This window comes from Gavia stellata, chromosome 8, assembly GCF_030936135.1.
Source record: "Gavia stellata isolate bGavSte3 chromosome 8, bGavSte3.hap2, whole genome shotgun sequence".
Taxonomy (NCBI): domain Eukaryota; kingdom Metazoa; phylum Chordata; class Aves; order Gaviiformes; family Gaviidae; genus Gavia; species Gavia stellata.
The window spans coordinates 43534753-43560764 of NC_082601.1; the positions used below are offsets into that span (position 1 = coordinate 43534753).

Consider the following 26012-nt stretch of genomic DNA (forward strand, 5'->3'; position numbering starts at 1 on the left):
GGTTTCCCAGGATTTGGGGGCTCCCTGGGCATGGTGGCCCTCTGTGCATGGTGGCCCATGGGCACAGTAGCTCCCTGGACAGGGTGACCTGTGGGCACGGGCTTTCCCAGGATCTGGTGGCTCCCTGGGGAGCGCGGTGGCAGCTGTCCCCTGTGCCCGGTGACCCAGGGACCGGGCGCCCGGGATCCGCCCTCCCCCGGCCGGTGCATGGCGGGGGGCCGGTCCGAGGTCCCCGGGAGGGGCGGGGAAGGGGCCGGGGCGGGGAAGGGGCCGGGGCCGCCCCACCACCACCCTCCTTAAACCCCGCCTCCGGGCGCGGCCCCCCGCTCTCCGCGCCCGCCGCCGGCTGCGCGTCCGCCGGTGCTCGGCGCTGCCGGTGCTCGGCGCTGCCGGCGGGATGTACGCCGGGAGGAAGAGGAAGAAGCCGGTGCCGAAGAGGTGGGTGTGTGTCGGTGTGTCCGTGTGCGTGTTTCCCCCGCGTACACCCGGGGGTGGCAGGGGGATGGGGTGTGGGAGCGGGCAGGGTGACAGAAAACCAGCCTGCGAGAGCCAGCTGGGTTCTGGGGAAGTGCGTTAAGCTGCTCTGATGTGAGCATTGGAGAAGGAAAAAGAGGTAGGGACACGGCATGCTTAGGCTACTCTCTGTTTTAATTAGGCTTAATTGGAGCTAATGCTCTGTAGGCTCTGGTGTGCCGGAGGAAAATAAAAATCCCGATGATGGTTGTCCTTCATCCCCAGTGTTCCTGTGAGAAAGCTCGTTGGGGAGTTTGAGATGCTCAGCTGGTTTGAGTTGCAGGCTGGCTTACATTTCAGTGCCTGCGTAAATTGAAAATACAGCAATTACTATTTACCAAAAGATCCCTATTCCTTAATAATTAATTAGCATGCTGCTCAGTAGCTGTTGCATAATGATGTGTCGCTGGAGTTTCCTGGCTTTGGGATCCCTGTACCTGCTCCAAAGTCACATCAGCCTGTTTACCTCAGGTTACCAGGTGTATAAGAAATAAAGGTATATATTTCTGGGAGGCTGTGGGGGGAGACAGATGAGCTGAACCCAAGTCTGGGATCAAGGAGGGAGCACCAACCTTACAAATATATGGTGAGATGTTAAGCTGAGCCCAAGCCTGGGATGAAGGAGGGAGCATCACTGTTATAAATCTATGGCGAGAAGGTGAGCCACAACCTCTCTTGGGTGTTTATTAGGGAGCCTGAAAGAAGCGTGAAGATGCTGAGGGTAGTTTCTCTGCCTCAAACCTTTCTCCTGCTCACCTCGGAGCAGCAATTCCAGCCCTGTGGTGGGGCTGGCGTGGCCAGACTGAGGGTTTGGGCTGGATTCGCGTGGCTCAGGGTGTGGGAGAAGGTGTCTCTTTGGAGCAGAAGGGACCTCGATCCCTGGTACTGCAGGGCCAACCTCGGGAATCGGAAACAATTATTTTCCTCTCTGACGGGGCAGATCTTGCGGCAGGGTCCTGCTGGGAGAGGCCAGGCAGAGCAGGGCTGGGGCAGCGGGATGTGCAGCCAGCCGGGTGGGGAGGGAAGGATGGGGTTAAGGAGTTCTCTGGTCCCTTTGCAGTTTGCTCAGGGATTTTTACTTATTAAAAAAAAGTAATAAAAATTAGGAGACAATATATCAGCTTAGGCAACCTCAGCTGTTGTTAATAGTTAATATCCCTTGGTACTTGCCAGCTTGCAAGTGATAAACTTCCTGCTGGGTTCCCGGTTCAAAGGGCAACTGGGGAAAAACAACACTGCAGCAGCGGCACAGCCTTTGCCCCGCTGGGAGAAGAGCTTTCCCTGTGGCTCTGCTCCGGCCCATCTACACGGGGGTCAGCAGCTTTTCTCAGCAGCTTCACCGTGAACTCCACGGTGAGCTTTGCACCGTATCTGTTTCATAAGACTGTGCCGCATTAGGGCTCTCGCAAACAGAATGGGGGCTCAGACCTCTTTAAAATGCCTTTTCCTTGCTTTTGCGTAGGCGTCGAGCTGCTTTGTTGAACTCCGGGGTTGTGCTTGGTTAGCAGCGCTCCCTGGGACAGCCTTGCACGGTGCCCGGTGCTGGCAGAGACTGCCAGAGCTTTGCCCTGCAGTGTGGATGGAAACAGTCCTAAGGGAAGGGAATTTAAACAGATTTTAAACAACTAGACCAAGCTTCACTTTTTCCATGAGTGGGGGAAATGTTGTTTTCTGCGGTGCTCACCTGTGCAGATTCTCTGGTGGCTAATAATGTGGTTGTGCTCAAGTCAATACCTTTCCCTTGGTGTGTGTGATGGGGGCTGCTTGTTTTCCTGGCTCTGCCTGCTGACTTGCACAGAGTTCAAAGGAGCTTCATAACTGCCTGTCAGAGAGCGAACAGAATTGTCAGCGATAAGCACCTGGAAGCTGTTTCCCTGCGGCATCCCTAAGGGTGGAGAACTGTGAAGCCTCTGGCTGTGGGAGTTCCTGGGTGCAGCATTTGCCCATGGGAATGGGCTGCCAAAAGAGCTGCTTGGCATCACCAGAGCCCTTTCCCTCTTCGTCATCCCTCTCCTCGAGGGTGACCGTGAAGCACCTTGTTGTGCTGCAGCTGGGGACATGCAGGAACAGAGATGTTGGGGTGTCCTCCTTTAGCTGTCTGGTGCTTCGCTGCTGGCTGTGTCACACCGTGTGTCTCAGCCAGAGCATTTTCAATGCGTGGCCAGACTATCCAAGAGACCGTGTTACACCTGCCTCTTACCCGCTCCCATAAAGAGCAGCACTCCTTGCTCATCTCCAGTTTCATTTTCCCTTCTTTCTGGCTGTTTGTGGGCTAGATTTGGATAGTGAGTGGGCAGAGGACTTTCCTTTAAAGGACATCTAGGAAACCCAATCGTTTTCTTCACACCTCTCTTTTTTTTCTTTTTAAAACAGAAACAGAGTCAAAGGAAAACTATTTCCTTTTTTCCTTCCTGATGAGTGTCTGTGATTTCAAAAGTGTTTAAGCCACTGGTTAATGGAGTACATAAAAGTACTGGTGCCAGCGTGTTTTGCCCAGCTCGTACGGACAAGTTTGGTGATGAGTTGTACCCAACCTCTCTGAGAAGCAGGGTATATCCCTCCTGATGCTTATGTTACAAAACAGCATGATTGAGCTTTTCTGGAGAAATGCTACAATTTTTCCGTCTGTGCTTAGAAGAGTCCTTGGTAGCTCTCTGCGATGAAAATTCAACAGGCACCTCGCTGCATTTCATTTAATACTCATTTCCTCTCTTGTCACACATGCGAGCAGTCCTGCCAGATGAGATTCGAGAGCTGTAGTAAAGGGGAGAGCTTAAATTGCTGCTAAATATGGGCAGATCCTGTTATCCGAAGCTGCTTTATGAAGCAAGGATGCCTGCGGAGAGGGAGTTAGTGGTTAGACAAACTACATCAAAACAATAGGAGTTGCATGTTAGGGGATGCAATCTAACCAAATGCAGAGGGGGAGTCTGAACGGTTTTTCTTCAAGCTAGAAAATTCAAATTGACATTAAAACCAAAGGAGAGAAGGTGACATCTCAGACTTGTTAAAGTCATTAACTAACCTCTTACTGCTGTGGGTGGGACATCAGTTGTAGCTTGTGAAATAAGTGCAGCTGATGGAGACAGGACCCCCTATGAGCTTAAGACAGACAAGAGCTGCTCTCATGGACCCTGCTCCTTCTGCAGACTGAGGGTTGTTCTCAGAGCCTGAGTTTGGCATCAGATGTTGTTTTAGGTTGGAAATGCCCTTCTGAAAGGATCAGAAACGAGAAGATTGGAAGAAACCAAATTTTAAAAATCTACTGTTTTCTAAGTGCTGTTCCCTAAACCACCCGATGTAGTATCTCTTTGTCCAAGTGCTGTCACTGACTTTGACATGTGCTTCTTTTTGTAATTTTAGTAGGTAAAGCAACGGATTCAGGCTCTGAGCAGTCAGAGGAAACTTAGAAGAAGCTAATGGAAATAAATTCAAATAAACAAATCTTTTTGGACCTTCCCACTTTCCTTTCTTGCTATTTGTTAGCGTTCTCATTGTCAAGGGCTACTTGGTCCTGGGCAGGCAGAGCAGCTGATCTGAATCCTCTGAGCAACCCGAGGTAGTGCTTGCCATGGTGAGGACCTAGTGTGAGCATGTGGAGCATGGCCAGGGAGAGACCTGCTGTGTGGGAAGGGTACGGGATGAGGAGGAAGAGGAGAAAGGGCAGACAGAGCAGAGTGTGGGTGGAAAAGTCTAACCAGACCTCTAAGAGATGCTCTGATGCCTTGTAGGTCTCTGCCCGCAGTGTCCCTTTCCCTGCCAGGGCTCAGTGGTGGGAGCAAGGCTGTAGTATCCAGCTGAGCTGTCTCAGCCAGGCTGTACATTAAGGTGCCCATCTGAGGATCACCCCACACTCCAGCTGGAGAACATCATGCTGGGGCTGCACAAGGTGGCCAGCTGGGATGGCCATGTCTCCTCCAGCCATTGCCTTGTGGGCTTGCAGGAGCTTGATCTTCCTGCTGCATGGCCTTACCTTGGCCACCTGATGTTTTACTGTTGTTGCGGCTGCACTAAAGTCAACGCTGGGTTTGGAAAGAGCCTGTTGGACAGGGCCAGTTTGATTAAAGTCTCCTTTGCCTCTTCCAGCCCCAAACCACCACCCCCTGAGGGTGTGAAGTCCAACCCCTCCAAGCGGCATAGAGACAGACTCAACCAGGAGCTGAACAAGCTGACTGGCTTGCTGCCCTTCCCTGAAGATGTGCGCACCAGGCTTGATAAACTCTCCATTCTCCGTCTGGCTGTCGGATACCTGAAGGTGAAGAGCTACTTGATGGGTGAGTGTCCGTGTTGCAAGGGATGAAAAGCTCCTGGGGTCAATCCCCACTGCGTGGCTTACATCCCACCCCAAGCCATGTTTGCCTTGGGATGGAGAGTTGTCTCCTGAAGGTACGATGATGAGTTTTGGTATCAGACCCTGGTTTGTTAATGCATCAGAGATGGATCTTTAGCTAAGGTACTGGCCTGAAAAATCCCTGGAAAACCAGGGAGGAAAGTACCATGTCTCCAGAAACGTGGAGGAGTTGGCAATGGTTGCTGAGAGGTCCTATGCTCGTGGGACATCTACCCCTCAAGCCTTTTGCTGCCATGACACAGATTTTATCCATGTCACTTCTGGAAGGAATCCCCTTCATTTTTGGATGCTGCACACCCAAATCTAATCCTCTTCAGTCAGTTACGGGTTCTTGGTGTCTCAGAAAAGCAACATCCTTAGGAAAGTGAGACCACCTAATTCAGTCTTGGAAACTGAGTCGCGGAGGTGGAGAGCAGGCAGGTGATTCGGGAGAGGCTGGGGAGAGGTCAGGAGCAGTGCAGGGAGCGGAGGACCTTGGCCCCATCACTTTCGGAGGGGGTGTCTGACACAGAAATGGCACTGTGGGTAGAGGGGAGCAGCTTGGGTGCCTGCCCAGCAGCTGAGACCCTCCTGCAAAGCCCCTCCATCTACTTCTCGTTAGCAGCCATGCCACCCCTCCTTTATGTTCAAAAACCCTTCTGTGTCCCGCTCTCGCCAGCCCGTGGGCAAGGGAGCAATAGGTAAAACATTGTGTGTCTTGCTGAACAGGCATGTTTCCCTCATCTAATTGGAACTGCGGTTTATAATTAAATTAAACTGAAAATCCCCAGGATCGGTGGGCTGCTGTGTGTTCTGGGCAGGAGGTGTTGCACAGGGCTTGCTCTGTTTGTTCAGGATGGCAGATTAGACAAGGCTCCTCCTAAGGCCCTTGTTCAGTTTGGCATCTTGTCAGCTCATTTTTCTCCTCTTTCTTCTTTAGGGAGGGGTCTAGATGTTGGTGGTTTACCGCTGTGCTTGCCACCCTGGCCTTGCTGGGCTCAGCTGTGGTGGGTCTATTATGCTTCTCTAATGAGCGTTTCTATGAGATTGAGGGTGATGCCTCATACCCAGAGAACCCAGTTTACTTTTGCAGGATGGAGGGTTGAGCTGATGCGCCTGGAAAACTGATCTCCTTGTGTTTGCCTCTCTGCAGCCCTGCTGCTGTGGAGACCCCGGTACAGGGCACCAACCGCAGTGGGAGAGTGATTGTGGCTGGACGTTGCTGCTTTTTTGCTTCTGCTCTTGGCACCAGGGGCATTTTGGGGTGTTTCTGCCCCCATGTGTGTGTAGCTCCCTTCCTCCTGCTCGCAGGTCACAGCTGCAATTGCCTTCTGGGTTTTCAGCAGCTGTTGATGTACCTGAGGTAGTTACTGCTGGTGAAAATACTTCTGCGGGGGGGTCCCGGGTTGTTCTGCAGACCTTGGGTTTGAGGAACGGGGATCCATTGTACATGCTACACATGACCTGATGTGGTGCTGCCTTTATGAGCAAGAAAAACACTGCAAAGAGGAGGCCAGCCAAGCTACCTTGGCTGCACAGACCTGCTGGCTTCCCTCTCACCCCAGCCATAGCCCAGGGAACTCTTATGCTGATGTGCTCATGCCGTAACCCTGCTGAGGAGCCTCTCCCAGGCCCAGGAGTTGTGGATGGTTCAGCTCCTGAAGCTGTAGCTCACACATGGGGCTGCAATGGTGGGATCTCTCTGGCAGAGCTGGTTTCTCGGGTGGGAACCAGAGCAGCTCCCTTCTGTTCCTCCAACTCCCATCCCTGGGGCAGTGTTGGAGCATCACGACAGTGTGTTGCCTCTGCAAAGGACTTGAGGGTGGCTGGTGAATCACCCTGTGTGGCTGTGAGTGTGATGGACCCTTGTTCTTGCTCTGGAGATGCTGGCTGTTTGGCCCCAGGCACTGGCCTGACCTCTCTTGTGTTAGCTGTTCCCCGAGCGCCTCCAGCACGTCTTCCTAAGTGTTGCCGGCTGCTGAAGGCTTTGCTGAGCCTGTGCCAGTACCAGCTGACTGTGGCTGGGTCAGAAAAGCTGTGACCCAGGAGGTCCTTCCTTGGAGCAGGACCCCAAAGGACATGATGGGGGTGTGGAGAGGCACCTTGCTGCAGAGGGAAAATGTCTTGTGCTGGCTGCCTTTGCACAAGAGGGGTGATTGCTGCATGCACAGCACTGGATGTGCTTTGGATGCTGTTGAGCTCCTCAAAGCCAAGGTTGGACTGAGACCGAGCCTTGCTGAGTGTCTCTTCCTCCGTCATCTGCTTTTTGGGGGACAAACATGGGACATAGGATTCACTCCCTGCCTGTGAGATGCAGGGTGGGTAGCTGGGTAGACAGCCTAATGCCATGATGGCAAGATGTGATTATTTGGGGATGTGACAGATCCTTCTATCCAAGGTGGTGCTGACATAACATTAACCTTCATTGACATTCAAAGAAAGGCAGCAATCAGCCCTCCTTACTGATACAGCTGGACTCTGTGACACCCAGCACATGTCTGGACTAAGAGGGGAAAATGGGGGTGCAGAGCCTGGCTGGAGGGGTAGTCCGCTGGCAGGACATGAACTACAGGCTGCAGTGCAAATAAAGCCTGAAATGTTGCCAGGGATTGCTTTCATAACCTGCTTATAAAAGCGGTTGCTTCAACACCATGGAGCAGTGCTTGAGGGCTGGGGTGACTCCTGCAGCTGAGGAGGCATGGACTGGTGTGTGTGCGTGGCATGGCATGGAGTGGGGTCAGGACGTATGGACAGGGACATGTTTAGTCTCCACTGCCTTGGGCTTGATGGAATGAGTGATGGACCCTGGTGAAAAGGCAGAGCATATGGAGGGTAGGAAGCCATGAGCATCTTTCTATACTTAGAGGCTTCTATCACATCTTCTCCCTCCCCAGACTGAATAAACTTGGCTCCCTTAGCTTTTCCCCCATGCCTAGTCCCCTGGGGCTCTCCCAGGGCCCTCTCCAGCTGGGGATGCTGGTCCCCAGGAGGTGATCCCTGTGCCAAGCTCTCCAGCTGGGACCCCTGTCTCCTAGCAGGAGCGGTTCCCACTGGATGTGCTCAACATGTGCTTCCCAGTGTGAGAACTGCTTTGGAAAAGCAATCATCATTGAATGGGTTCATGTTCACTGGCAGCCTTGCCCCTCCTTGGAGACGTGTTCTGCCAGGCCAATTACTCCCATTTGACCACTGCACCTGTGATTTCCAACTCCCATCCCTTGCTTTGCCTGTGTCTGCCCCGAAACTCATATTCACAGAATCACTAAGGTTGGAAAAGACCTGTAAGATCATCAAGTCCAACCATCAACTAACACCACCATGCCCATTAAACCATGTCCCACAAACCATGTCCACATGTTCCTTGAACACCTCCAGTGAGGGTGACTCCACCACCTCCCTGGGCAGCCTGTTCCAGTGCTTCACCACTCTCAGGAAAGAAATTTTTCCTAATATCCAGCCTGAACCTCCCCTGGCGCAACTTGAGGCCATTTCCTCTTGTCCTATCACTTGTCACTTGGGAGAAGAGACCAACACCCACCTCACCACAACCCCCTCTCAGGTAGTTGTAGAGAGCGATGAGGTCTCCCCTCAGCCTCTTCTTCTCCAGACTCAACAACCCCAGTTCCCTCAGCCACTCCTCATCAGACTTGTGCTCCAGACCCCTCACCAGCTTCACCGCCCTTCTCTGGACACTCTCCAGCACCTCAATGTCCTTCTTGTAGTGAGGGGCCCAACACTGAACACAGGATTCAAGGTGTGGCCTCACCAGTGCCGAGTACAGGGGCACGATCCCCTCCCTGCTCCTGCTGGCCACACCATTTCTGATACAGGCCAGGATGGCGTTGGCCTTCTTGGCCACCTGGGCACACTGCTGGCTCATCTTCAGCCGGCTGTCAATCAACATCCCCAGGTCCTTTTCTGCAGGACAGCTTTCCAGCCACTCATCCCCAAGCCTGCACCGTTGCATGGGGTTGTTGTGGCCAAAGTGCAGGATCCGGCACTTGGCCTTGTTGAACCTCATACAACTGGCCTCAGCCCATCGATCCAGCCTGTCCATTTTGTTTGACTTCAGATCATCCCACCAATTCATCAAGATCGACCTCAGTTCGAGCCCTGCCTGATGAAGACCCATGTCATCTGCAAGTCACGGCAACCTGCTCGTGGTGTAACACATTTGGCGTTTTGCGGGGAGATGGTGAAAGCCCTTGTGCCATGCTTTCCGGTTCAGTTTTGCTATTTCTGCTTTGTGCATCTGCCTTCTGCTTCGTGCTCTTCTGCAGCAGGAGAGCATGGCATCGCCTGGGGGAGCGTCCCTGTCTGCTGCCTCCATCTCTCTCCAACAGCATCCCAAGCCCCTTGCCTTGTCTCCAGACAGCTTTAATTGGTGCCATATTGATAAAAAGTTCCTCTTTTCAAGCATTTCTATGGAGTCTGGGCACTTGCCCTTTCTCCTAGGCAAAGGGTTAATAGAGTTTATGTGGAGCCAAAGTATGTGGTTATAACCAGTCTGGCAGGGAGGTGGATGCCAGCAGATGACCCTAGACGTATGCCTGCCTGGGCTGTGTCACAGATTAAAAGTAAAAATCCCACGTACTACTAGGGATAGTTCTTACAAGAAACGCAGCATGTGGAAAAAGCCCACCCGAGGATCTGCCTCCTCTTGGCTTTGTGTCTTTGGAGCAGACATTCAAGTCTTTGGGGCAGGAGATAGATCGATTGTTTGTGAAAGGCAGGAGGAGTTAGCTGCTGCCCACCCTTTGGTGTCCTTCTGCTAGCTCTCCCTCCCTGCTTTGTCAAGTCTCCCATACAGCCTACCCTGTGGCAGTGCTTCTGGGAGTAGAGATGAACCAAACTGGGTTTGGTGCTGGTGGTGGGTTTCTTGGCTTTTTTTTAATTTCAAATGCTTGGGCAAAGACTGCTGAGAGATGAGATGAGATGGATGCTGCTGCTTCTGAACAATGCTCTGGTCCTCCCTGGTATGTCTGCATTGGCTGCTATTTCCTCCTGCTGCCCCTGATACGACTTTTGCTGGTTTAGAAACTGTCTCAGGAAGACCCTATAGAGGTGACAGGTCTTTGGCTGGTTTCTTCTTGGGGGTGGTGGAAGGATCCACACACCTACCTCTCCAGATGGAGAGGACTACACTGTCCTGAAGAGCGTGCAACACCTGCTTGAGTTATCAGGGAAAGTTCACTGGCATTTGAGCTGGCTAGGCTTTGTGCTGGTGTCCAGAAGCTTGTTTTGGCCATACCGGGTTTGCGTGTAGGCTGAGCTTGTCGGACTGCAGCCTTTCGTCAGAGCTTCTGTGTTAGCCCTTTTTGGCCTCTTAAGCCAGTCAGACCTGCTGCCTGGCCACCTGAAGCAGGAAAACCAGCACCTAGCCTTCCCTGGATAGCTTCAGAGACCCTTGTAGGTTCAGCATGGGGGTTTTGCTGGTAACTTCCCAGGAACTTCAGGTTTTCCTGGAGCTCTCCCCTGTGATGCCAGTGGACAGGGCTGCAGTAACCAGCAGGCTCATAAAAATGCACGTGGTACCTGTGATGCTGGCCCAGGTCAATATAAAACATCTGCCACGCAGATGCCATGAACAAGCAGCGACTGGTGGAGAAGGATCTGTTTTAGAAACTTTTTATAAGACCTCCTCTAAGCAGGACAGAAATGGTATCAACTTCTCTGGATGTACTGAAAGCTCAGCAAGGATGGTTAGTGTTTTCTGACAAGCTCTACAGCTTTTCTGATCTTTTTCTGATCTTGTGCTGGTTTGGGGGTTGACTATTCTTCATTGAAAAAATGACCCTTTCCTGGTGTTTCCACCAGTTTGCATCTCAGACCAAGCATGGTCCTCACTTTGAGGGAACTGAGCCCCGCTCTTATTGTGCATGTTGGATTTAGAGCTGGGTTTGCACAGATTTTTGTGTGTACTGGATAAACGTTTGCACGGTGACTTTTGTAAGGTCGCTCTTTCTGACGGGCAAAGCAAACAGGATTCATGGTAAGTTCATGTTAAAATCTTGATGACCTGGAGGTGAGTTTTACAGCACCATGCAACTGAATTAGTTGTCCTTCAGGAAAACCACGCTGTGGGCTGGCTGTGTTGTCGCCTCTAAATCTGTCCTTCTGCAAGCTTGGGCTGATATCCAGTGTCCAAACTCTCCTTTCAGAAAGGAAATTCCAAGTGGGGTCAGGGTGATGTCCTGAGGCTCCTTGTTTTCTTGTGCTCCATTTCTCGTGCTCCCTCCAGCCGTAGGATTGAGCTTTCCTGTGTTGTCTGCAACTTGCCTGGCTGCTTACACAAGCAGAAATGTGGGCAAGGGGGTTCCAACCTTCTGCATCTTCTCTGATATGTGGGTGCTATGTGCCTGTGGCTTGGGGACAGACCTATTTAATGGGGTTTAGGAAGTCAGGCAGCAGTCATGCTGGGGCAGCATCCTGGGTGGGACAGAGTGGAAGGCAACCCATAGTCCTTCCCTCTCCCACCTGTGGAGGCTCATGGTTATCATGACTTATGCTTGGGGTCTGCAGTTGGATAAGCAGGCAGCAGGATTGCAGCTGGAAGCTCACAAGGATTTAATTTTTGAAAATTCGAAGAAAGTGCTTTTGGGATTTGAACTTGGTTCTGAAGCATGGGGCTGTTTGGAAACCAGGAGTTGCTGTTGTAGGGTAGTGACTCACTGGATCATCTTTTAAATCTGCTTTGCTTTTAAATGTTCTCTCTTCTGTCCCTGCTTTAATGAAAAAACAGAAAAACTTGTAGTTTGCTGGAAATGACAAGCTTCAGGCACTGAGAGGAAAGCTTTCAAAGCTCCATGACTCCATAGGCTTATTTGGGGCATACACACATCTGCTGTAACTTGTCTGTCCCCTGGTGCAAGCGGTGTAGATGTTGCACAGCTCTCTTCTGCCTGGTATCGCAGTCTTCCCTGTGCAAATTAAAAAAAAAAAATATGGAAATTTGGCGTGCGAGTTCGGAGTCGGGTGTTCAGGGAAATCATCTGGATAGGCCGTGCTTGTCAGCTCCTGAACCACTGCTTCCCCTGGGGTCGGGTGGGACTGGACTTTGAAATTGGTTGCTAAAATCTCGGCATATTTTAGCCAAGCTGTTCTACAGTATGAAAGTTGGCAGGATTTGTCTCCCCGCTCTCCTAGGACTAGTGTGGAGGTTGCGCAAACCACTGCTGGTGAAGCTGAAGGCAGCACTGTCTCAGGCTTGGCGTATGGAAGATGCGTGTCTCAAGCCATGGTGGTCCTTGGGTGATGCGTGCTGAGTGCCAGCAGGATGATGGTGGCTATCTCCCCTGGGTCTGACTCTTCCTCATAGTCAGGGGGAGGAATAGACCCAAAAGACCCAGTTTCCCTCTTCCTTTGCTTTGCAGCATGCGCTTGTCACCAGCTTGTGGCTGATGCACACCTACGGGAACAGCTTGCCTTCTGCAGATGGCTATACCTCAGATGGGAACCTGCAGTAGTAGAGCAGTCCCATGTTCGCTCTTCTCCTGAACTAGATGAAGCATCTCCATGCTCCCAGGGTCAGAGCCTGCTTTGAGCATCAGGAAAGTTTCAATCTTGCCCAAGGTTGTATGGGTAAAACATGGCAAGGTGGAGGTTCAGGGCTTGGTCTCTTCCAAGCTTTGCTCATCAGATCCAGCCTTTGAGTGCTGGTGGATAGCAATGACAATGCTGGTGCTATCAAAACCTGCCTTAAAGGCACATAAAGGTTTTGTCACTTGTATGAAAAACGGCTGAACCTCATTGCCAGACCTGCGCTGAGCTTCTGTCTGCAAACGAATTTGCAGTGGTTGCCACTTGGACCTATGTCCGATGGTCTCCCAGATAAATCTGGAGTGACTTTGCTGATCCCTGTCTCTTTGAAAGTAAGTGCCCAAGGAGAAAAGCTTGTCTCTATGTTAGCAGTGCTGCTGGCTGCCGTGATGCTCTGGGCTCTGTATGGTGTGACGGGAGCTCCACTTGCTGCAGACAGTGAGATCTCGTGAAAGCTTGGATGGATTTGTTTAGTGCTGAGTGGCTTGGAACACCTCCAGCTAGCTGGAGATCTGTGCTGGGGTTCATCCCCTAGGGTTCGCGTAACAAAAGAAGCAGATGCTGGGGATTGCAGATGTGGTTCTGCCATGGGTGAGAGCAACAAGAAAATGGGGCTTTAAATGCTCTGCAAGGTGGAGATGCTGTGCTTAGGGTATGTGCTGCCATGCCCTCTTCCTGGATTAAGGTCACCTAGCTGGTGAGGTCTGCAATAGAGAGAACCAGTGGAAAACCCTCTCCCAGTATGAGACCATGCTCTGGACGTTGGCAAAGCTTGAGATGACTAACAACGCATAACAAATGGCAAATAGTGGGGTACCTCCCTGTAACCCACTAGCCCACACCCAAACCACTGTCAGCCTGGGGCAGGAGGTGCCATTTTCCATGTGTGTGTTTTTGAGAACATGTGGCCCACACACGTGTTCTTGTTGTTTCATCTCATAGAATCATAGAATGGTTTAGGTTGGAAGGGACCTTAAAGATCACCTAGTTCCAACCCCCCTGCCATGGGCAGGGACACCTTCTGCTAGACCAGGTTGCTCAAAGCCCCGTCCAACCTGGCCTTGAACACTTTCCCCCCCACAGCTTCTCTGGGCAACCTGTTCCAGTGCCTCACCACCCTCATGGTGAAGAATTTCTTCCTAATATCTACATATACCCTCTTTCAGCTTAAAGCCATTACCCCTTGTCCTATCTCCTGCCAAACCTCCACCGAACACCCAGTCTGGGCTGCTGCCCAAGCATAAGGGAGGGCAGGATAGTGTCCTGCAGGGGCTGTGACCCAACCGGCATGTGGCAAGCCCGTCTCCTTTGCAGGCTTCGCTCTGCACCTTGGAAGCACAGCTGTGGAGACCTAGAGGTATGCCTACAAGGTTATTGGGGATTTTGGCTTGGTGGAGAGAAGCGGTTAAGGCTGCAGGTAGGAGCTGTCCAGGTGGGATGAGCTTCAGGGGCTGTTCTTCATGCTGGTGTGCCAGAGGTGGCAGGTCACAAGCTGTGAAGAGTAGTCAGTGTTGTAGCTGACACTTATATGTGTGGATGTATTTTTAGACTGCGCCCATGTCATCGTTGAAATACATTTAGGATGAACCTGGGGAAGGTCTTGCATGATGCAGCCTTTCCCCTGGGCACCTGTGGCTCTCCAGACAGCCGTGATGGGATATTCTGCTTGGTCTGTGCCGAACAAGAGCTCATCTGTGCCAGGTCCAAGAGGTGCTGGCTGCCACCTTTCAGCCATGATGACAGCCTCTTAGCTCCACAGCAAGGCCTAGACCTGCCGTTTTCAGCACCAGCAGGTACCAGTGCAGAGATGGATCCCACAAGGATGTGCTGGCTGGCATGGTCCTGCCACCATGGGAGCTGGAGTCCCAGGGGGTCTCCATTCACCTGCCCATGGAGGAGGGCAGGACAAACCCTCCCAGGTCTGTGCTTCCCACCAGCAGTCTCAGACATTTGCCATCCCTGCACTGGTGCAGTTAGGAAGGTTAGATCCAAGATCCCCATCTGCCACCTGTGCTAGGGACTGCCCATGGACCTGGGAAACCCAGTCCGGCTGCCCCTGCTTGAGCAGGGGGTCGACCTAGGAGATCTCGCCAGCTCCCTTCCCACCTCTGCTGCTGTGCAGCTCCGCGATGCTCTGCTGCGGGGCAGCTGGCAGCAGGTTTCACTGAGTAATCTCACTGCAGTCAGCATTAAATTAACTTTTATTCACATCCTTGTCGTTTGCTGTTACCATGGGCCAGAGCTGCAGGGGTCTGGACCTGAAGTAACTGATGCAGTGAAAGGAGCCAAGCTTAAATCCCTCCCTGGGCAAGATCCTGCAGGACCGTGTGGGAACGTTTGCAGCAGCAGTAGGTTGGAGAGGCTGGCGTGGCCTTTGGGGCTGCCAGTGCTCCCCTGGGCACTTCTGTGCTCCTCGGAAAAATGCTGGGTGACTTTTTCTAATAGGTTTATAATCTGTGGTTTTTGCATTTGCCTGTTTTACTTGGATGGCATGAGCCTGGTCTGCTTGGCACGATGCCTTGTTAAACAGCTGAGGCAAAGGTTGGTGCTAATTTGATGGGATTTGGGATCAGGTCCAAGAAGGAAACGGTTGTGCATGGCTTGGTGTTGCTGGAAGAGCTGGGAGCTCCTGTTTTCTTGATGCCAGGTGTCTCTGGAGGCTGTTCAAAGAAAAATGCTTGCCATGGGTGAAGTCTGTCATCTTCCACCGGTGTAACTGAGTCCATGAGAGCAGAACTGACTTCAGGATTTTTACCAATAACTTTTTTTCAGTGACAAAACTATGCCAGAGGCAAGGGGCGTGTTAGCCTCCGTGGCTGTATTGCTGTGTTTTCCTTCGTGAATGTGATGAGCAAATAGTGAAGAGATTAGATTGCTTTGCTCCTTTTTCTTTCTTTCTCATGCTTGAGGTCTTTCCTCCACATTGCAGGGCTTAGAAACCTCCTTGCAGAGGCAAGAAAGCCAACCCAAAAGGATGCTCTTGGGGCTGTACAGGACACATCCTGATTCATTAATGCTGAAAATGTTACTGATCCTGGCTGACATCTCCCCTGGTTTCCTTTTGAATGAAAGCCTTCCAGTCTTTGGGCACCACACCAGCAGCAGGAAGCTTCCTCCAGTGCTCTGGCTGGTGTAGGGGTTCGGGACAGAGCTGGATTTCCCCCTCCTGCCTTAAACGTTACACACCGATATCCTCTATCCACCACTTTGAAGATATAAATAATCACCAAATTGCTTCAGCAAATGCCTAAAATTTGTCTAGTAACTGCAGATCACTTTTGTCATGGTCTTTTTAATCTTACGTTAATTCCCATTAATTCTCAAAGATGCACAGCAGGAGACTGAAAAAGCTGGGCACAAACAGCAAATGTGGGTGTACTATAGCTTGCAAATCTTTTACTGTGGGTGTATTATAGCTTGTATTGGACCTCTTTCTTTTAATTGGACTTCTTTCTTTTAATCCCATTAACTTTGTGGTCTCAGCTGCTTCATGTGGAAATGAGTCTCAACGAGTATCTTAAATAGGGGGTGAATTAGCCAGCTTCTAATATGGTCTGTCACCTGCTTTTTCCTGCCTTGCACCAGACAGGGATCTCCTCTTCTTCCTGCCATCAGTTATTTTCAGTGCATCTTAGCCATCAGTCCCTTGGAGGTGTGACTTTGTCAGGCTGAGGGACCCGGGACTGTCGGTGGGATTCTAGGGGGTGGCATCTCCCCATCACATAGTCGGCTCTGCTGGAGTGGAGAACCCTGGCTGTCGGTCCTCCCCTCTCCTGGTAGCACTGGCTCCAGCTTGACCTTGCCACAAGCTCCGCTCCTGAGTTACAGCATGTCCCGGAGATGCTCTCTGCATCGCCTTCACCCAGCTCTGTTGGGGAGCCAGCGGGAGGGGAAGGAGGCTCCAAGCCACCAACCCGTTCATCAGGAGATGGAGCCAGCATTGCCTATCACGGGGTGATCATCCTGCAGTTGTTTCTGGTGAGCGTGGATTTATGTACTGGTGAAGTCCCCCAGAGACTAATGACTTGTCTCAAGCAAATGGGGGGATGTTTTAGGAGTGATCCCTCCCTCCCATGAGGTTACCCATGTTGCAGATGGGGTGGGTTTTTTCTGTACTTTGATTAAAAGGACTTTTTTTCCTTTCCAAGTCAAAAAGTGACTGGGAATAGCCTCTATCCCTGGTGGTTACATGGGCCTGGAGCCCTCTATCTGGATGTCCTCAGGCATCTCTTGGGATTGCTCCCAACCCCTGCAGTTCTTGGCAATTTGAGCGAGGATGAGTTCAGAGACCTGTTTGGAGGGGGAGAGCCACAGGGACACTTTGCTCCCAACTTGTTGGTTGAGGAGTACACCCAGTCATGACATGTTTGAACATGAACAGGGTCACCACCTGAAAATGGGTACAGGAAGTCTCCGGATCATCTAGACCACTGAGGAATGGCTGTGGCTTCTGAGAGCAGCCTCAACCCTGCCAGTCTGCTGGCTGCTCGCTCCACCACTGGCCAACCCCAGCAGGGTGGCCGTCTCTTGAAGCAGCGAAGCCCTCTGCAAGAACAAGACCAGACCACAGGTGTTGAAGTGATGACGAAAGTACAGGGAGCTCATGTCACACATTCCTGGATTATTTTGGTGGGAGAGTGCCATGCATTTTGCCTCATGCACTGGCCTCAGAATCTCCTTGGCCTCTGGCTGTGGATGGTAAGGACTGGGCTGGGTGTGAACACCAGCTGCTCTACACCACCAGTACTTAGAAGCACCAGTTACAATCCATGCCCTGCAGTTAGGACCGTGCATCCCCGGTGCAGTGATGCTTGGTGGCAAAGCAGTTGGTGGACGCCATCTCTTTAGGTGTCCTACCCTCTCTCTGTACTCCAGGCCTTCTCCCCAAGCCAGGTCATCATAGTGTGTCCCATGGAGATAGATTCTGCAGGATTTTCTAGCTCAGCTGTGCAGAAATGGACCACTCTGTGTTTGAGAGTGGGGGAAGTGAGCATCTCTGGGAGATTAAAAACCCCTTGCTAAGATCAATGGGAGAGTTGGAAGAAATAATTTTGCTGGAAAGCATAAAATGAGCAAATAGGTGTTTTGTGTTGGATTCTCTAAGCCCACAGCAGCTCTCCCCAGCTCGTTGCAGCTCTCCCATGCTGCTGGTGGACACCAGGAGAGAGCTTGGAGACCATGTGCTCTCGGGACATGCATCCTCTCAAAACTCCCTTTTGGAGCTTTGTTTTGGAAGAACTTGGTTTCTTTTTGAATTTCCCTGCCAGCTTGCCTCATTTCAGTGCTTTAGAGAGGAGTCAGCCCTTCAAAAGAATTCAAATTTAAAAAAAGAACCAATGTTTCATTTTGAAACTATTCCGCTCCGTCATGTGCAAATTGAAGCCATACCCGTGGTCCAGATGGGCTTTGGATGTTTTTCCTTGGGGATCACTTGGCAATCATGCGAGGAGGCTTTTTGCTTGGTGACTGCCGCAAACCTGCCTTTTGAGACTGCTGGGGATGTGCCTTTCCTTGACCGATGAGCAAACTGAGCACAGTGACTACTTTCCTGGCGTTGAACCTCATCTTTCCCAACCTTTCCCAGAGGTCTCGCATCCCCTGGCCTGGCTGATCCATCTCTTGCTGATTTGGGAAGCGTCTACGCGGAGGGTCGTCCCTTGCAGAAACGGAAACGTGAGCTTACATGGGGGCCAATGCAGATTTGTGGCATGGGCTAAACCGACCCGCAGGGGAGCTGTCAGGGAGGGGGAGGCATGTCCCGTGGGAGTTGCGCACAAGCTGGGCTTTCCTCAAGCAAATGAGGGCACAGGATGGAAAGGGCAGAAGACGCGATTGCTGCCTGAGCATCTCCAAGGAGTACTCAAGGTTTGGGGGAGGCTGAAGTAGCCCAGTTCTATCAGTGATAGAGATTGAGGCTAATTCTGCTTAATGGGCTCAGAGCATCCTCTCCGCTTTTATTTAAACCTGTGTGGCTCCTCTGCGTCACCTTATGCAAGACCTTCAGCTAATTCTCTTTAACACGCTCCTGGTTGCTGAAAGCCTGCATGGGCAGGAGCTTGCTGTCACTCAGGTTCCACATGTAAATAGATCTGAGCCACGTTTTGACCTCAAAGTGGTTTTTAATACAAAAATGCAGATCTGTCAGGGGAAATGCTTTTGCATATTGATGGTTTGATGAAAAGCAAAATGTCTCATATCAGCAATTTCAGATGAATCTTTTCTTAGGTTTGGAATTATTTTGGCTTTGAACTCAGTGCTACTGGGGAAAAAAAATAACAAACCTTTATAACCTTTCAATGACAAGGTGAGAGCTTCTACCATGGAGAAAATTAAATGTGTGCTCAGCCTTGGGATGGTTTGGGGTTTTTCTTCATTTCCTACTATTCCCTCAAATTAGGAAGACCTTTTCCCTGTGGATCCAGCCCAGGTCATGCGGTGCCATCAAAAACCCAGGGCCCAGACGTGGCAGGCAGTGATGCCCAGCCGGGGTGTGGCTGTGCACAGGGTGTGCAAGCCCTGCCTGACCTCAGAACGCTGCAGGAGCTCCTGGCAGTGGCAGAGGTGGGGTGATTCCTACACAGGGGCTGCTTTGAGGATTTCCTATGGGTTTTTGGTCAAGTTGGTAAAAAAACCTACTTTGAAAATTGTCCTTTGGTTGGAAGCTGAGTTTGAACTGAGTTTTTCAAGGATAATTGCCCAGCAGATGACGTACCACTCTGGGGATGTCCCCGGGAGCCGCTGTCCTTGTTCCTGCTCCCTGAACAACCGGTTCCCTGTGTGTCCTCTGATGCTCGAGGTCCTGTGACCAGGGCAGGACATTTCACGTTGGCTGCACCCACGGGCGTTGCCTTGAAGGCGTCTAGTAAGGAAGCATGAGGCAGCACGTGAATCAGCCCAGGGAGGTCAACGCAGGGAGTCCTGGGAGCAGAGAGCTGCTCAGGTGTCTCACTGGGAGTGCCGTGGTCACCAACCTGCTGATCTGCTTCTGAGCAGCCAAAGGCAGAAAAGAGAAAAAATGTGTGTGCTTTGATGGCATCTCAGACGGTTTGGGAAGGTTTACCCCTGTCTTTTGTCAGCCCTGAAGGTCAGGAAGGCTTTTCCCCATTGCAGACCTTGTGGCACTAGGGCAGCTTGAAGCCAGCTCCAGCTCTACCAGGCCCTAACCTGAAGACTTCTCACTGTGTTGGGTGGTGTTTCCTAGCCTGGGCAGCCCAGAAGCACTCCCCTCCCCTCTATCCTTTGCATCTCTGCCTTGGACCTTGGCAGAAGCAAGGTTTCCCAGAAATGGAACCAAGCAGGGGAAATAATCTCTTGGAGGAGGCACTGGGCAAGTTGGGGATGGCTCTGTAAAAGGTCTCTGCTCCAGCTACCACTGGTCTCATCTTCATCTGAGCCAGGTCCCGGTGCATTGAGTAGTGTGGTGCAGCCATGCATGAGTAGCACTGGGGTGGGGAGGAGGAGGGAGAGGCGCCTGGCTTGCCCCTTCCATGCTGATTTCTTGCCCTCTTGCTTGCAGCAGCAGCTACAGATGTTGGCAACTGTGTGCTGGATCAGCCCAGAGTCCCAGGAGGGAATGGACAGAGAGACCTACAGGTCGACGGGGAGCTGTTTCCTGAGGGGGAATTGCTGCTCCAGGTATTGTGCCGTAGCTCGGTCGTTTGGGGTCGTCCCTTGACTTCTTGCTATTGCCAGGCACAACAGCTGGTCCCCATCTGCTGAACCGTTCAGCAGCTACGGGGCATGCGGTCCTGCCTGTGGAGCAAGAGGAGACCCTGCCTTGCCAGGAGCTGCTTCGCTGTGATATCTGCATGCACTGAGCCCCTCGGGACAGGGAGCAGTGACACTGCCTGGCTGGGAAGGGTCCCTGTCCCCACTGTTCCCTCCCACTCCCCACCACAGTTTGCTGCCACTTTGGGTACGCTGCAGCAGCTCTGTATGGGCTGTGCCATAAACTACATCTGTGAAGAGAGCAGGGCTCAGGGTGGTGGGTTGTGTTCTTCTCACAAAGGTGTTGGGTGCTGTCTGTGCCTGTAGCTTGCAGGTGTTAGCTGTCACTGAGCCCAAACCTGGCATTTTGCCTTAGGACCCGCTACAGCTCATGGACCCAACGTGCACAAGTTTGTAAATCCTGACCGGGAGGGTGCAGGGGTATCTTACAGCAGTGTAGGGAATGATCACTGGTCATAGTTTCTGAGACGGTGGGTTCCTTGTCTTCTAGTAAATGCTAAGAGGAGAATGGTGATAGCTGCAGGATAAAACATCTGCTAGGAACTGTTTTCCCTACCTGAGGCATTCCGTGAGGTCCCTAGCATGAGTTCACAGCCTCCCTGGGGTGGAAAAAGCCCGGGTTCAGTTTGAAGGTTGAGGGGGAGAAAAGAAGGGAAGATGAATCTGGGAGACAGTGGTGGACAAATTCAGTGCACGGTGGGAGCTTGCTTTGTAGAAAGGCCAGCGTGTGTCTAATGAAATAGCTCTCAAAGAGCTTCAGAGAACAAGGAGCTGGTGAATCAGCTGTCGAGGATGCTGTTTGCTTGGGCTGCAATTTATAAATGTAAGCTGGAAGGAAATGGGATAGAAAGGGCCCACGGAAAGGCTGGTTGCTGAATAAACATCTGAGCATCTCATCTTCAAACATGCTGCTCCTTGGGGCTGCAGGGCAAGTCTGTGCAAGACCTTTAATCTTTCCACGGCTGTGTTCCTTACATCGCATGTGTCTGCTTTCTGAGCCTTCAGTCCTCTTCTCCCTTCTTCCACTGCTCCAAACGCTAGCAGACGGATACTTGGCTCTCCTTAAAGTCTGACCTTGGTGCCTTCAACCCTGCTCCTGCACAGCCTTACACGAATGCCCACCGTTACAGAGAGGCAGGCCGTTGCGAGCACCCCTGCGAGCAGAGCCCCAGTGGGAACCCCCGCGGGGGATTTTGCTGAGGTGGTGACTCCTGGGAGCCCAACATGACTTTTGGCAACGAAGCTTGGGCCACATGGTCTCCCATGTGGGCTTCGCTCCCAGGAGTGGTCTCAGCTGTCTGCAAGTGTAATAGTCATGGAGGAACAGCTGGAATAATGTGATTGCCAAGAGGGAGCCCGTGGTTGTCCCAGTCCCATGATGGAGTTGCTCCTGAGCACTCTCTGGGGGTTTGAGCTGGGCCATATGATGACAATTTGTTCAGTCACCAGAGCATTGGCAGCCTTGGGTGATTGAAGGCATCTGGAGAGCTTATGAGGTGTTAATGTGACAGAAATCCCCCAGCTGAGCTGCCTGATGTTTTTTCCCCTTCAAAGAGCATTTTAATCAGATCCTGTAATTTGCAGAAAACTCTGACTCGGGGCCCCTCGGGGGGCTGCAGCAGACAAAGGAAAGGGACTAGTCCCGCTGCAAGCTGCATCTGTACAGTATCAAGCAACATGCTTAACCCAGCAGCCTCTCAAATAATCCAAGTGACTAAAAAAAGCCATCCCAGGCGAGCCTGAGTGTCACTGTAAATGGGCAAATGCATGAGCTGTGTCACAGATTGCTCCTGCCTCCTTTTTGCATGGGGGAAGAGGAGGAGCGGAGCCGAAGGAGCAGCATGGGTGGCTGGACCCTTCTCTCCAGCCTGGTCTCAAGCAAACAGCACGTCCCCATGGTCCCCTCCAGGGGCAGCTCAGCGTGGCCGAGCTGGGCAGTGAGGACAGAGTCCATAATTGTCGTGGCAGGTCCTGGCCTGATGCTTATGAGATCTGCTGAGACTTCTACCCACATGCTGATTAAACACAGACTTCCACTTTAGGGTTTTCTTTTCCTAATTTGTCTCCTTTTCACTAGTAAATTAAATATATTACAGACAAGAGCAGGGGACAAGAATTATTGTCTAGTACAATACTTTCCTTTTGGAGGAAATCAGCCTGAAATGGTCACAAGATATCTCTGCATCTTCATCTTGCCTCTTTTTCTGGGTATTCACTTGATGCATAAGCTCCCCTCCCTCCACCCCAGCCACGATCTCCCATAGTTTTGGAATAGTTTCTCTAATTTGGTGTGTGTTTGGTCTTTTTCTAGCACGGAGCTACCAGTTGGGTATGTATTTAGCTGCAGGCCGTGCGTCTGTAATTGCAGAGTGCAAGGCGAGAAGTGAAGTTGGCAGATGGTATGAGCACAAAGATGTTTTTTTATAGAGATTAGGGGGTTTTGTGTTTAAAGCCTTATCTTCTATCCTCTAGAACATAGGCAAGAGGAGAGTAACTTTCCCAGTATGGTGTCTCGTAGTGGCAGTTCAATGCCAGGACCTGTTTGAGGGCCTTCAAGAACAATGGGGCCTCTTGAGACGTTTGTCAGGAACAAGATCAAAATCAGATGGGAAGGGATTGTGGTCTTGTGTAATGGGAGACAGATGAGGACAGGATGCTGTCACCTCCTCGAGGATGTGTCAAACAGTCTGCATGCTTATAAGGACCAGGGGCTGCCACTTCAGGCATCACAGATGCGATGTCAGGGCCTTCACAAATCTGGGATCTGAGTTTCCACATTTTTCCCCCTCTTTTGCTTTCAGGGTAAGTGCTGGTTTTAGCTGCATTACCATCTTTGAATGATAGTGGTGACTGGATTTGTTCTTACTTCGTGTACTTTGTGATGAGTTGTTCATGTACCCTTGGAGCTGAGAGCAGGAGTCTGAGGGTCAGTGGTGTCCTCAGGTGCTAAGGATTAAAAGGCAGGTTTTGGGGGGTGATTGGAGAAAGTGTAGGGAGAAGACATACAGAAATGCGAAATAAGCTTGTGTAACTCCCTAACTGTAAAATTCAGGGTGAGGAGCAGGGCCCAAAGTATCTTTGGAGGTCATCCTTAAAATGAAAGAGTGGATAAATGTCTGGTCAGTGACTGCAGTTTGGTTGCCATCTCTGAAGACTTCATTATGCTTGAACTGAAGTCCTGGAGTCACCAGGTTCCTGCATGGCTCAGGGCAGTCCTTCCTCCCAGCTGCCTCTTGGTGCTTGTTGTTGAAGTTGTAGGCAAGTTCCTTAGAGAAAATCAGGTCTGCCAGTAGAAGACCCCCAGAGAGTATAGCTATACCCAACTGGTACAACTAGAGAGGAGGTAACTAACTCTAGGTCCTCCATGAAACCTCTTCTTAGCTGGTCCTTCCTGATGCAGGAGCTGCCCTGTGGTGAGATGATCTTGACGATGGGTCTGGAAAAAATGGTCAATCCACCTTTGATCATTGCTTATGCTAACACTGAAGGAAAAGCAACCACACAAAGCTTTTAATTCTGCTTAGGTTTGGTTTTAAGGTGCTTCCTCTTTTTGTGTGTTCCTTGTTGACAAAGAAGATCCTTTTCTGTCCCTGAATGCTGAAGAAACACCTGGAGAAGTTCATCTTTCAGCAGCTGGATTGAACCTAGGGAGAGTAACTCTGGGCTCAACTTATGCTTTCAGGCACTCAATGGATTTGTCATCGCTGTGACTGGAGATGGTTACATCTTCTACATCTCCCCTACTGTACAGGACTACCTGGGCTTTCATCAGGTGGGTACTGCTTTTTCCTGGCTGTGAACAGATGGATACAGTCCTAGGTCTGGGAAGGAGGTGCTGATAGCCATGCCAGGGCTTTCTTTTCTCCCTTCCTAACTCTGCTGGGTAATTTTTGATGTACATTTTCAAATGAGTCATGTTCTTTGAGGGCTGTGAAAGCCAGCAAGCATGCTTGTGACTTTAGTAGGAACAGATACAAGCTGTCTTTGTCTTTGTGTGTAAGAGGGGTGTGAGATTTTTCTTGCATCATGCTGCTGGGCACATATGCTCTCACTTAGAGACCTGAGGGTATCACACTGGTGAGCAGTGTCAGTGCCCTGAACTACTGCGCGTTACACGGGATGCCAAGGAAAAGCAGGGCTCTCCCCACGTTCATCGTGTTACCTCCTATTCCCCTGATGTCCAGCTCCTTTGGCCAAAGGACTGAGTCAAGAGGAGGGCCATGAGGCTGCCAAACCCATTTTGTTTCATGGGTTCCTGGCACGCCTGCGGAGACTGGTGTGTTTTCTTCTTTGTCCTCTCTTTGCACCCTTTCCCGGCTCACTGTAGAAGGATCCTCATGGGCTGATGCACCAAATCAAAACAGCTGTCAGAGGCAGGGAGTGGTCTTCTCAAAGTACCTGTATGTCTGGTTAAGCAGGAGGCTCTGCTCTGGCATGTTTCCGAGGGCAGGGACATGGCAGTCAATGGCTTGGGCTGCCTGTGGGTTTGGCAGGGCCACGCTGACCACCACAGCTTGCAGGACCAGGATGGGAAAGGCTGGTCCAAGACATGACCCTAGAAGGAGAAGGGGCTGTGTTGGGAGGCAGGTGGTGTGAGGACTTGCTGGTGTTTCTGCGGCATGGCCAACCTTACAGTCCATCTTCCCTGGTGGCCCACAGAAGGAAGATGGTTTGCACTGGGATGGCAATTTCCACAGGTTTGGAGTTCAAAAAAACCTATAAAAGCCTTTTTTAAAACAGCAAAAACCCCCACATAAGTCTGAAAACAAAATTAAACAGCTTGGTTTGGTCAGGATGTTTTGGTCGACCTGAAATGTTTTTTGACACTGTGTGGAAGAAGCAAAGCTGCTAATCTGCAGAGGACTAGGGGTGGCAGTGCAAGAGAGGTCTTGCATGCTGTTGCAGACAGGCAATTTAGGCCCCAAAGACAAATTCCCCGCTGACAACCCACAGCCTTTCTGGCTCTTTGTCTGAATTTGGTCCCGAGAAGATACTAGAAGTTAAGACATGCCAGGCAAATGCCGCTGCTGCAGTGTTCAACCCGCAGGAGGAGAGCAAAGCTTCGCAAAGAGCAGGGGCTCCCGTGGCAGGGGAGGGAGCTGGAGTTGCAGCATTTCCTGTGGACCCTGGTTGAGGGTCAGGAGCCAGTGTGAAACATCTTTGAAGGGTTTGGTGACGCCAGGAGAACCTCAGCCTTGCTGGTGTGGGGAACAGGGTAGAAAGCTCTGCTTAGCTATTGCCGGGGGTCACTGGGGAAGTGGGTGGTATTGACACTCCTGAGCAGCCAGGGTTACTCAGACATGGACATTTCTTTTGTTTCTAGAAACCTCTGAGCCATTCCCATGATTTCCCCAGGTCCTTGCTCTCCATGCAGTACGCAAAGCTGGTTGTATTTTCCTGTTTCTTTACACTCAATCACAGCACTTTTGGTACCCACAAAGGAAAACCTCCTGCCTTGTCCTCTTCCAGACACCTCTGCCAGGCTGGGCAGGAGTCGACGCTCTTTTCCCCTTGTGTCATTCCAGTCGGATCTCATCTACCAGAGCGTGTATGAGCTGATCCACACGGATGACAGAGCCGCCTTCCGCCGCCAGCTGCACGGGGCCCCGGCGTCCGGCAGCACCCAGCACGCTGCCAATGGTGAGTGCCGGGGCAGTCCCCAGCGGCAATCCCTGGGGACCGGCCAGCCGCCTTTACATGGCCACCCCGTGCTGGAAAACCCTCCTGGTGGCATTTATAGCTACCAAGCACAGCCCTGTGCTGAGGAGCGTCCTATAGCCTCCCCCTGGGACTCGCAGCCATCCCAGGGGTTGGCATGGCCACCTGTCACCCAAAGCAGCCAACAGCAATGACATGCTGTCTTTCACTGTGCTGGAGGGATGGGGACATTTCTTCACAAGCC

At 51.5% G+C, this 26012-nt stretch overlaps 1 protein-coding gene across 1 annotated transcript in view; it reads left to right on the forward strand.

The window, feature by feature from the left end:
* Positions 1-397: 397 nt before the first annotated feature.
* Positions 398-26012, forward strand: part of LOC104254150 (aryl hydrocarbon receptor) — a 29644-nt gene continuing 4029 nt past the window's right edge. The window contains exons 1-5 of the mRNA XM_059820045.1: positions 398-438; positions 4600-4787; positions 19899-20017; positions 23793-23882; positions 25636-25750. Coding sequence (XP_059676028.1) covers positions 398-438; positions 4600-4787; positions 19899-20017; positions 23793-23882; positions 25636-25750 — 553 coding nt within the window. The remainder of the gene's footprint in view (positions 439-4599; positions 4788-19898; positions 20018-23792; positions 23883-25635; positions 25751-26012) is intronic.